Genomic DNA, 12,187 nt, shown 5'->3' with positions numbered 1-12,187 from the left:
GCTAGACAGGAGGCTCAGTGATTAAAGGTACTTGCTATATAAAGCTGGAAACTGTGGAGTTTGGGCCCCAGCACCCACAGAAAGCCAGGCACAAGGTGATGCACATATTTGTAATCCCAATATACCTTCAGCAATGGAAAGCAGGTCAACAATCCCAAAGCTCATAGGCCAGCTAGTTTGGCCTTCCCACTGGGAGATAAGGTGGAGAGCACCAACACATGAAGGTTATCCTCTGACCTCTACATGCACACACCATAGCACACAGCACCCATATACATAACACAAACATAGTATTTAAAATTTTTTTAAAAGAGAAAATGGGAGCCAGGCATGGTGGCACATGCCTTTAATCCCAGCACTCAGAAGGCAGAGGTAGGAGGACTGCCATGAGTTCAAGACCACACTGAGACTACATAGCGAGTTCCAGCTAAGCCTGGGCTAGAGTGAGGCCCTACCTCAAAAAAAAGGGGGAGACTAGAGAGATGGCTTAACAGTTAAGGCATTTGCCTGTGAAGCCAAATGACCCTACTTTGATTCCCTAAGACCCACATAAACCAGATGCACAAGGCAGTGTCTGGAGTAAAAAATATAAAAAATAAATTAAAACAAAAACAGGAGACTGAGGAGATGGCTCAGTGGTTTAAAGCACTTACTGTAAATCCTACCAACCCAGGTTCAATTCCCCAGCCACCCACATAAAGCCAGACAGGCATTTGTTTGCAGCAGCAAGAGACCTGGAATATAAACACACAAAAAAAAACACTTTTTTAGGCCTGGAGAGATGGCTTAGCAGTTAAGGTGCTTGCCTGCAAAGCCTAAGAACCCATGTTAAACTAACCAGACCCCACATAAGCCAGACACACAAGGTGGCACACATGTCTGGAGTTTGATTATGGTGGCTAGAGGCCCTGGTAGGCCAATTCTCTCCCTCCCTCCATCTCTCTCTCTCTCTCTCTCTCTCTCTCTCTCTCTCTCTCTCTCTCACACACACACACACACACACACACACACACACACAAAATAATTGGAAAAAAAAAAAAAGAATTATTAGGTCACTGGGTGTGGTGGTTCATGTCTTTCTTTAATCCCAGCACTTGGGAGGCAAAGGTAGGAGGATCACCAAGACTTCTAGGTCACCCTGAGACTACATAGCAAATTCCAGGTCAGCCTGGGGTAAAGTGAGACTCTACTTCAAAAAATAATAATAATAATAACACAATAAAACAAAGTGAGAACAAATGCTTGGCATGGTGGCAAATGTCTTTAATCCCAGCACTCAGGAGGTAGAGGTAGGATTGCTGTGAGTTTTGAGGCCAGCCTGAGACTACATAGTGAATTCCAGGTCAGCCTGGGCTAGAGTGAGACTCTAGCTCAGAAAAAAAAAAAAAAAAAAGACAACAAATGCTGGTAAGGATTAGAGGAAGGGAAAACCTTATTCACTGTTGGTATGAACTAGTACAGCTACTATAGGAATCACATGGATCACGCAGGCTCCAAAGACCCCCAAATTAATACAGACTACTACCATTGGTCTTGGTTGCCCTCCAGAACTAGATGGTAAGCCCCTATTGCTAAAGAAGCCACATACTTTGGCTGCAGACCATAAAGAAAACAAGAAGTAGCTGAGCTAGAAGCTTCTGTCCCTGCTGGCTAGCTTTCATAGTGCTGGAAGGTGGTATGCAGGCTGCTGGGGGGAGAAAAGTCAACTGTCTTACTCAGCTGTGGACTTGGTGTGCTACAATACCAACCTACCAAGCAAGATATGCCCATTGGCAAAACAGTAGCATGACTATTATGAAGGTAACAAGTACTTTCTGATTAGGTTTGAGGCCTGCTCCACAGGAAGGGTTCGTGATGCCTGGTACTATATTATCAAAAGGTTTTGGCTAGGGAGGTCCTGGGTCCCAGGAGGGAATCACTACTGTTCTTTTGTTAAATTAAGAGGTTATCAGACTGTCTTCTATACTCATAGATTGGTGCTGCTCTCAGTCTTAGTTAGAGAAGCTTCTTTTTGTAATGAGGTGGTAGTTAATAAATTCATGACTGGTCATTATTGATAAGTGACTATTGAGGGTTCAGCCCTAAACAGAACACTTATACTCTCTCCGAGGCCTAGGGAACATCATGGGAGAGCAGGTAAGAGTGTTAAAAGCCCAGAGGATGGGGAGGAGTGCTATGAGTACTCTTCTGGCGATGCCATGGTCATTGCATTCATGAACTCACTGCAGTTACCTGCATTAGATTGGGGCCATCAGGCTAGAGAGATGGTTTAGTGGTTAAGGTGCATGTTTGAGAAGCCTAAGGACCCAGATTCGATTCTCCAGGTCCCATGTAAGCCAGAAGCACATGGTGGCACATGCGTCTGGAGTTCGTTTGCAATGGCTAGGAGTCCCTGACATGCCCATTCCCACTCTCTCTCTTTCTCTTGTTCCCTCTCTGTCTTTAAGTAAATAAATAATAAATAAATAAATCTTTAAAGGAAAAAAAAAAAGAAAAATATATTGGAGCCATCAACGTTCCATCATGGATAAGGGAGGGACTCATAAGGCCCAACCATCCATGAGTAGTTGCTGCCTTCTCAGCTAGTGGTTGCCAGAGGAAGGGGAGTCATTTCTTCCAGTGGTATAGTCACTGGAAAGTTGCCCATGCTTTGGTAAATAACCCCACCCCCAATTAAACCCAGTGGGTCAAAGGAAAAAAAAATGAAAATAGGAGGGGACTAATTCAAAAGAAAGGGTTCAGCAGGAGTGGGAGGCAGGTATGATGGGGTGGCTCTCTCCTTAGGATCTACATCTATCTGAAAAAGAGAAGCAGATTCTCCAACAGAGAGTAAATTAGCACCAGACTAATGAGATTACCCTTACTTTTTGGTTTTCGAGGTAGGGTCTCACTGTAGTCCAGATTGACCTGGAATTCACTACATAGTCTCAGGGTGGCCTCAAACTCATGGTGATCCACCTACCTCTGCCTCCCAAGTGCTGGGAGGATTAAAGGCGTGCGCCACCACACCTGGCTTCCCTTACTTTTTTTTTTTTTAATTGTGAAATATGAGGTTTATTTTAGGGAGAATTAGGATGCAGAGGGAAGGCTAGCTGAAAGGCTTCAAGATGGAAGGGAATTCTCCCCTTTGCCCACTTTCCAAAGGGGAGGAAAGATGGAAAGAATCACCTTCATATAGAAAAATACCTCTGGTGATCACACACACACACACACAAAGAGAGAGAGAGAGCGCAAAAGATGAAACCTTAAGCCAAAAAAATCCCTTTCACCTTTTCATTCACATAGGGGTCAGAAAAGACTAAAACAAAAGATAGTAAAGTACTCAGGGCTTAAAGAGAGATCACACACACAGTGAAATAGGAAAACATCAAGAAACAAAATACATGTAGAAAGTAAGTGGGAAAATACCCAGGCAAAATATTCTCCTGCAGCTGGGAAAGCTTCTTGCTATGGATCAAATTTCAAATTAGGCTGAGTCTCTTCATCAGACTAGACATGTAAGGGAGATAACAGATTGGTTGGTTGGGACTGGAGAGGCTGACTCAGGAGGAGCCAGTCCTTCTGGGTGTGCTAAGCTGAGGACAAAACAGAAAGATGCTGCTGGAAAGTGTGCTTGCAGCCATCTTGGATGACAGTGGGTCAATGACAGACAGGGTGATGTCCATGTCCTCTCTGGACCTCTGTCCCGGGCTGGAGGCTGTAAGAAAATCCATCTTGCTCCTGGTCCTGCTTTAATTCCAACCACTATTCTAGGCGCTGAAATTGTTTTAGTTTGAATTGATTTTATCTGTACAATTATAAAGTTATTGTTTTTTTTTGTTTATTTTTATTTACTTATTTGAGAGCGACAGACAGACGGAGAGAGAGAGAGAGAGAGAGAATGTGCACACCAGGGCCTCCAGCCACTGCAAACAAACGCCAGACGTGTGCGCCACCATGTGCATCTGGCTTACATGGGTCTTGGGGAATAGAGCCTTGAACCGGGGTCCTTAGGCTTCACAGGAAATAGCTTAACCGCCAAGCCATCTCTCCAGCCCCCTATAAAATTATTTACACTACTAAATACAATTCAGAATCTTAGTACTGTTACAACAAGCCCTTAGCACAAAAAGGCAAGAAAAAAGAAGTCAACTAATGAACATTTTTCAATTATATATAAGCACATTTTCTATGTTTGTCCAGCACTCTTTACTGTTATATAAATTCTAGGTGGGAACCACTTCATGAGAGCAACCAAGTATTTAGCATTATTACGAATGGTCAATCTATTATCAGAACCTCCAGAGACATAGAACATCACTCATCTGAGCCTCCCTAGCACAAGTTCTTGCACTATATCCTACCCTTTATTAATCTCTTACCTCCATTTTTTGAATGCTCAGCTGAGAAGAATAAAACATGATAAATCAAGGGAGACAATTTTCAGAAAGATAGCATAACAAAACACATAGATACACTCTAAGGAATTTGTCATGGACTTCCATTTCAGACAGGATACCATACAAAGTAACACATTATCCTTCTTTATGCTGGTATGACAGCCCATTTTTACTTGTAATTATAATAAGACCACTTTTGTGGAGGTCCAGGGTCCCTGTATTAATGGTCTAAAACACCTTAAAGCCATATTTTATTTTTAGTACCTTAAAGAAGCATAGTAATCTTTAACTTCATACATCTCAATCCATGGACTCTTGTGTATTTAATCTCTGCCTCTTCCAAACTCCACAAGCATTTCACTGGGAATATCTCTCATGAACACAGAACTTTTCACTCACGATTTTTTAAGTCATGGCCTTCTTCCAGTATTAAGTTGTGCACAAAACTTTTCAACAGAAATTTAGTAGCTCTCCTTTACTCTTGGTGAATTAATGTTGGACACTGTTTAATTCACTACAAATCACGTAGAAAATAAATGACAGAAGATTTCCTAGACATTTCTAACACTGAATCTTGTTATTTTTTAACTATTTAGAAAACAAACAAAACACACACTGAAACACTTGCACAAAGACAAAATAGCACACACACCAGATATGAAACTCACATAATAACTATTCTGTAAGTAGGACAAAGTGCCCTGCATAGTGATGAGGTATGAGGGCCCTACAGTGCCTTAGATTATCAATTTTTCTACATTTTGCTTCAAAGAAAAGCAAAAATTAGAAATCACAGAGAATGTGTAAAGGAGTGTGTGTGTGTGCGTATGTGTATGTGCATGTGTATTTGATTAAATCTAACCCATAGATTATTCAAAAAGCCTAGGTCTGGGGGCTGGAAAGATGGCTGAGCAGTTAAGATGCTTGCCTGTGAAGCCTAAGGACCCAGGTTTGATTTCCCCAGTACCCACTACATGCACAAAGTGGTGCCTGTGTCTGGAATACATTTGCAATGGCTGGAGGTCCTGGCATGCCCATTCTTTCTCTCTGTCTCTGTCTCTCTCTTTCTCCCTCTCTTGCTCTCTCAAATAAATACCTTAAAAAATTTAAAGGTGTGGGGCTACGATAAACACTGAAGACTCAGAGATGGATAAAGGAACCCAGGCTCTTAAGGCTCAAATTACAAGTCTGTTTACCTGAAAACAGATGCAAATGCACAATGTACCAATGACCATGGATCTGGGCTTAGTTTATTGTCAACTGCCAGTAAACATGGTTCGAATTAAATACACTCAAGGATACTAAAAGTAAAAACATATTCTTTCCCTACAAAAAGATTACTTAAAACTATATCTTATTTAATTATTATATTCCTATCAAATATCTGTACATCCCAATATATCTCTATATTATGTTGTCAGATCAGTCAACTAGAAAATTATATCTCAGCTTATGAGTTGGGCATATTATGACTTTTACTTACATGCATGAAGGTAAGCCACATACAAGGTGATAATGAATAGCAAAGAAATTCTGGGGCTTATGTTCTTTTTTTCTAAATGAAGCATCTTGGAATATGTTTATATATTGAAGTTCCCAATTAAAAAAAAAATATTAAGAGCCAGGCGTGGTGGCACACGCCTTTAATCCCAGCACTCGGGAGGCAGAGGTAGGAGGATTGCCATAAGTTCAAGGCCACCCTGAGATGACAGAGTTAATTCCAGGTCAGCCTGGACCAGAGTGAGACCCTACCTTGAAAAACAAAAAAAAAAAAAAGAAACTAATACATACAGGACTGAGTTGTATTCCTCTAGCCTAATATGTAAATACTTCTAAAAATGACAATGCCAACTCATAATTTCTCAGTTATGCGTATAAGTGTTCTGTCACACCAAGCAACAGCTACAGAAGCCTTCAAAGGTCTTTGGAGTCAGAGTTGACAGCCTAGGTTACATTCTAAGGAAGCTTGGACTAATATCATTTTGGATTTTTAATTCTACAAATTAGTTGGCATTGCAGAACAATTCTTAGACTCAGATAAAATGTGACAAAATTGATGGTAATGAAATGTGGCTAAGAATCAAAGGAAACAGGAGAAAAGTGTTCTAAGTGGAGACTAGACTCAAATACATTCTGGGTCAGAACTTCACCAACATTCAAGACAGTGGAGCTCCAATTATCATGGAGATAGTACTCAGCTCTTCCCAGTATCAGCATGATGTTCTTCAGGACAATTTACAAATGTAATTTGGGAAAAGAAACACCTTTTTCTTCAATTTTTATTAGACAGGGACATATTTAGTATGTAAGCAACATTTTTGTTTGTACCATCCTTTCCATCCACCATGTCACTTTTCTGAAAAGGCCTTCCTCTTTGGGGATGCAGGTCAACCCCATGAGGATTGTGAGTCATGCAATTTGGGATGGGGGGGAGACAATGTCTCTTGCAAAATGTCCCAACTTGTGACTCTAACAATCTTTCCACCCCCTCTTCCACAAAATTCCCTGAGCCATGCTGGGAGCATTTTAAGTCTACTTCAGTGATAGGCACTTAGGAGCCTCTGGATCTCTGGTTTTTTAGGTGTTGAGAGTCCCCAGTGTCTTTCTCCATCACCCTTGTGCTGATATCAGATCACTAAGAAAGCAGCACTCTTGCTCATTTCCCCAGTTCCTCTATGGTTTCAGCTGGGGCCGGGATGGAGTGCACTGGTTCAATTGTCTCCTCAGATCCAGCTCCCATCTGAATAAGAGAAGCAGATTCTCCAGTGGAGAGTGAAGTCAGCACTGGATAAATGGGATAGCCATTATTGATTTAGAGAGAATTTAAAGGGGGTAGACTCTCTTATAGCCCAAGGTTATGGTAGCTTGACACTGGAAAGCAGAATCATTATCTTATATGATTCTGACTTGTTTCCCAGTTCCAGATATGGTTTCCTTTCCATTGAGCTGATCTGTTAGCCAATCCAGGAGCAATTGGTTAATCACCATGGCTGTGTGCCACTATTGTACTTGACCAAGCATCATGTCAGGCAGATTGTTTGCTTCTGAATCGCTTAGACTTGCTTAGACAGAAGTTAAACATCTGTAGCTCATACAGCACCTTCCAGCAGCACTAATATTCCAGGGACTGGCTCTCTTCCAGATTCCACCCAGGTCTCTCCATGGCCATGCTGATGGTGTACAGTGTCTTCAGCAGTAGGATCTAACCATTAATCTCTGGTGGATAATCAAGTGCACTGGCAGCAGTCTGTCTTGTTTGTTTTGGGAGATCTTGTAAATCTCTGATCAACAACTCATTGTGGATATAAACCACATCATTGCTGGCATCGAGGACAGTGGTGGTAATGATGCTGCATTAGTAATGTCATTCACAGATCATTCATATGACTGTGGAAGAATTTGAAGACATTCAAAGTACAAACAACCTTGAAGAACCACATTCCGAAGAGGAATATGCTCCATTCTGCCAATCCTGCGCACACCCCTGACTGTTGTAAGTTCTGAACTCTTCGGTGGGGGAGTCGGGTTCCCCGTACGGGCCACCACTTGTCGCGTCCACCTCAACCAGCAAGGAAGACACAACCACCAGTTCTTCTTACAGCAGTTTATTCAGGCAACCCCCTTACTTTTTTTAATAGAGAATTTAATAGGTGTAGGAAGGACCCCAGCTGAAACTAAGAATAATTGGTGAAACAAGCAAGGGTGTTGTTTTCTTGGTGAACCAGGTACCAGTACAAGGGTGAAGGAGATCACCACAGAGAAAAATCAACTCCTACCAAATCAGAGAGATCCAGACACAGAAGGAAGTGAAGGACTCAAGCCTGATCTCCAAAAGGAAGAGGCATTTAATCTGAAGCCCATGTCAGGTACAGAGGTAAGAGATTTCAAGATTGAGGGAACATCTCATCATTGAAGCAGACCAAAAGTGAACCCAACATGGCTCAGGGAAATTTTGTAGAAGAGGGGGCAGAAAGAATTCAGAGCCACATGTTGGGTCATAATATGCAGAGATATTTATCCTACACATAACTGTGAGCTAACTCCAGAATTCATGACCCATATACCTCAACAAAGAGGGGCCAAGGGGAGGGGGTAAGTCACAGATGAGCCTCATATTGGTACCAAACTGACTGTATTCACTGAATATAAAACTAATTACTAAAAATAAAATATATTTGCCAGGCATGGTGGCGCAAACCTTTAATCCCAGCACTCGGGAGGCAAAGGTAGGAGGATTGCTGTGAGTTCAAAGCCACCCTGAGACTCCATAGTGAATTCCAGGTCAGCCTGGGCTAGAGTGAGACCCTACCTCAAAAAACAATAAAAAAATAATAATGTTTTAAAAGTATATTGTACACATATATGACATTGTCAAAAAAAATTGAATAAAAGCAGAACCTTAAACCAGGTGTTCCTGACACATTCCTGCAATTCCAGCATTGGTTGGAGCAGGAAGATCACAAATTCGGGATTAGCATAGGCAACATAGTGACACCCTATTTAAAATAATAATAGAGTGCTGTCTAGTGTGGGTAAGATCCTGGGTACAATCCCCAGCACTAGCAAAAACTGCTAGAACAGCTACAAGTACTATATTTAGTTAGTACAATATATATATAACTATATATAGTTAGTACAATACTAACTAGTACTGTGAACCTACACTGGGAAGGACTCAAGCCTGATCTCCAAAAGGAAGTGGCATTTAATCTGAAGCCCAAGTTAGGTACAGAGGTAAGAGATTTCAAGGTTGAGGGAACAACTTGTACAAAGACTTGGAGAGGTAACTGAGCCTGATACATATGAGAAACTGAGGCCAGTGTGGCTGGAGCTTGGAGACAGAGGGAAAGTATAAAACAAAGCTGGCAGGTTTTACAGGTGCTGGGCCAGCAGCATTTTCCTGGCCATGTTAAGAGCACATTCCAGGAGGGGTGGGAGCATATAAGCCCCTCCCACATCCATGACAGAATTCTGTGTAAAGTGCAGACTCCAATGCCATCCAAGCACTTGGTCTTCTGGGTCACATTCCAGAGTGTATGGTTGCCCATCCAGGTCTCCCTATAGTTGGTTTTCTCAGCTATGGCTTCCCAAGAAATTTAATTCCTGAGAGCAAATGCTGACTCTCAGGAAGCATGTGGTAAAGTTTCAGGATGCACTTGTCTCTACAACCCATCAGAACCTCCAAACTCCACTCCTTGAGGGATTTCAAAATGGATCCCTCCAGCTGATCTGTAGGACCTGAAAGATGGGATGAAGAATGGCACATTTAAATAGCTGAGTAATTCATTTCAGATGGAAACTAAGGCCAAGACATAAAACAGCTATGTTTTTGATCCCAACAGGAATAGGAGGAGGATCACTGAGTTCCAGGTCAGTCTGGACTAGAGTGAGACCCTGCGTCAAAAACAAAACAAACAAAAAAAAAAGTTTTGCTGGGCGTGGTGTCGCACGCCTTTAATCCCAGCACTCAGGAGGCAGAGGTAGGAGGATTACTGTGAGTTCAAGGCCACCCTGAGACTCCATATAGTGAATTCCAGGTCAGTCTGAGCTAGAGTGAGACCCTACCCACCCCCCCTCATAAAAAAGGTTTTTAAATAAAAACAGCTACTTTTTTGCACATTTCTCCCAAGTATGTGGAATTTGAGGACTTACTGGCTCTATTATGATTCTAAAACTCTTACATAGGAGAGGACCCAAAGGTCCATGGAATTGCCATTTCCAGGATTCTAAACTCAGAGCAAGTAGATTCCTGGTTTGTGTCAGCTAATGCAAGCTCAAAAAGATAAGAACCACCTACTTCTGGCATCTCCCAGGCCCCACTTCCCAAACCATTCAGAAAACTCCAACTTTAGCATCCCTGGCAAAGCCAAGGAACCAATACAGGAAGCTTTAGAGATCAAGAACCAACAAGTTAGTCGCCTGCTGGGGTGGAGCCAGGAGTGGGGGCGAGGGTAGGGAGTCCCAGGTCCCGCCCAGCAGAACCAGTCTTCCTGGTCGGCAGGCAGTAACCACTGAGAGGCGAAAGTGGCCTGGAGCCCCTGAGCCATGGGGTGGGCCCGTGATGCCATCCTGAACGCGCTTGAAGACCTGACCACCGACGAGCTCAAGAAGTTCAAGCTGAAGCTGCTGTCGGTTCCACTGCGGGCCGGCTATGGACGCTTACCACGGGGGGCCCTGCAGCAGATGGACGCCGTGGACCTCACGGATAAGCTCGTCAGCTTCTATCTAGAGGCTTATAGCACAGAGCTCACAGCAACTGTACTGCGAGACATGGGCATGCAGGAGATGGCGGAGCAGCTGCAGACAGTCATTGTCCGGAGTGAGTGTCAACTACCCTCCACTTCCCCCACCCCACCCCACCCCCCAACGTGCAAGCTTGTCCCAGGGCTCTTTCTTTCTCTTCCTCCTACCCGCCCCGCCCCCAAAAAAGCACCTCTGCTGGGTTTTTTTTTGTTGTCTTGCAAAGCTTCCCAGTGCGGTCTTGAATTTGGCAACCTGAGCAATGAGGCCCCCAGCTTAGAAACGCTGTAACCTACCTTCTTTACAGGTTCTGGGGTTGTACCAGCTGCAATCAGTGTGCCTTCACAGATGGCAGCCCGGCCAGGTGAGGCCTCCCCTCCAAGCCCAGTGCACCACACCCGTACACAATTCTGTTATCCCAAGGCCAAAACAGGCTGGGTTAACCCCACCTACCCACTCCACTCTGGGAGGGAGCCTGCTTCACCAATCTGTAGAGTACCAGTAGTTCTGGTAGGTGGCCTCCCCTGACCTCCCCCCTTCAGACTGCATTCAGTAATCTCTGAAGCAGTACTTAGCAAGTTCTTCTGGCCCTCAGCACCACACTTCGTGGACCAGCACCGGCAAGCACTCATTGTCCGGGTCACAGACATCGACGGTGTGTTGGATGCCCTATATGGCAAGGTGCTTACTGAGGAACAGTACCAGGCAGTGCGGTCTGAGACCACCAATCCAACCAAAATGAGGAGGCTCTTCAGCTTTGCTCCAGCCTGGAACCTGACCTGCAAGGACCTGCTCCTCCAGGCCCTGCGGGACACCCAGCCCTACCTGGTGGCTGACCTGGAACAGAGCTGAGATGTCTCCAACAAGAGCCCCCACATTGTGCACATATAAACAATACCATGTTAAAACTTTGTGCTTGTCTTTCCTACTCCCCAGCTGCACATGGAGGCACGTTCTAAGGGAAGCTACATTGGACGGAAGGTGTAGCTCAGTGGTGGACTACATGCTTATCAAGCCCCAAGACTGTTGGCGTTCAATTTCCAACACCAGAATGCCACACAGGCTCAAGTTAAATTCTGTTCACACTGTTACTAGTGCATTAGATTCCCAAAATGAGCAGGTGTGGTGGCTTGAGCAGGGAGGCTGAGGTAGGATTGCTGAGTTTGAGGCCAGCCTAGGACTCAAAAGAAAGAAAATCCTCTCCAAGATATTCTTGGAGTCTCTTCCTATTATCTCAAGGAGCTACTAACAACTCTGTAACAGGTAAAATTTGTAACAGCGTCATTTACACAGGCACTTGCAACTGTGTGGGACAATTCTGCCTAAGGTATTTGCAAGTACATCAGCCTACCTAAGATTTGCTACACCTTCAACTTTTCTTCACAAAGAAAGAAAAGTGTTAATTTTAATACATGTGTGCACATGCACATTTATCTATGTGCAGGTAGAGGTCAGAGTACCACTTCAGGCATTACCTTCAGAAATATTGTGTCCTTCACTTTTTTGAGACAGGGACTCTCATTGGTTTGGAGCTTACCAGTAAGGTAGGCTAGACTGGATGACCAGTA

General features: G+C 43.6%; 2 protein-coding genes across 3 annotated transcripts in view; both read left to right on the top strand.

Annotated features, from left to right (window-relative positions):
* Positions 1-12,187, top strand: part of Znf668 (zinc finger protein 668) — a 704,021-nt gene that overhangs the window by 522,869 nt on the left and 168,965 nt on the right. The gene's annotated exons all lie outside the window — the stretch shown is intronic.
* On the top strand, positions 10,384-11,507 carry LOC101608666 (apoptosis-associated speck-like protein containing a CARD). Of its 2 annotated transcripts, XM_004671040.2 has the most exons (3): positions 10,384-10,698; positions 10,927-10,983; positions 11,215-11,507. In XM_004671040.2, exons 1-3 carry the CDS (start codon positions 10,425-10,427, stop codon positions 11,469-11,471), a joined length of 588 nt encoding a protein of 195 aa, XP_004671097.1. In that variant the 5' UTR covers positions 10,384-10,424; the 3' UTR covers positions 11,472-11,507. The 2 variants fall into 2 exon arrangements, with proteins under 2 accessions (XP_004671097.1, XP_004671098.1); XM_004671041.2 differs by lacking the exon at positions 10,927-10,983.

This window comes from Jaculus jaculus, chromosome 12 (genome assembly GCF_020740685.1).
Source record: "Jaculus jaculus isolate mJacJac1 chromosome 12, mJacJac1.mat.Y.cur, whole genome shotgun sequence".
Lineage (NCBI taxonomy): Eukaryota > Metazoa > Chordata > Mammalia > Rodentia > Dipodidae > Jaculus > Jaculus jaculus.
Note: the sequence above shows the minus strand (reverse complement) of the source record. Positions and strands in the feature narration are given on the sequence as shown.

Excerpts from the sequence above, each read along its gene's own strand:
- LOC101608666 (XM_004671040.2), top strand. The coding sequence starts at position 10,425 with ATGGGGTGGGCCCGTGATGCCATCCTGAACGCGCTTGAAGACCTGACC. Across the intron at positions 10,699-10,926 it reads GCAGACAGTCATTGTCCGGA|GTTCTGGGGTTGTACCAGCT; the intron begins GTGAGTGTCAAC and ends CCTTCTTTACAG. Across the intron at positions 10,984-11,214 it reads ACAGATGGCAGCCCGGCCAG|CACCACACTTCGTGGACCAG; the intron begins GTGAGGCCTCCC and ends TCTGGCCCTCAG.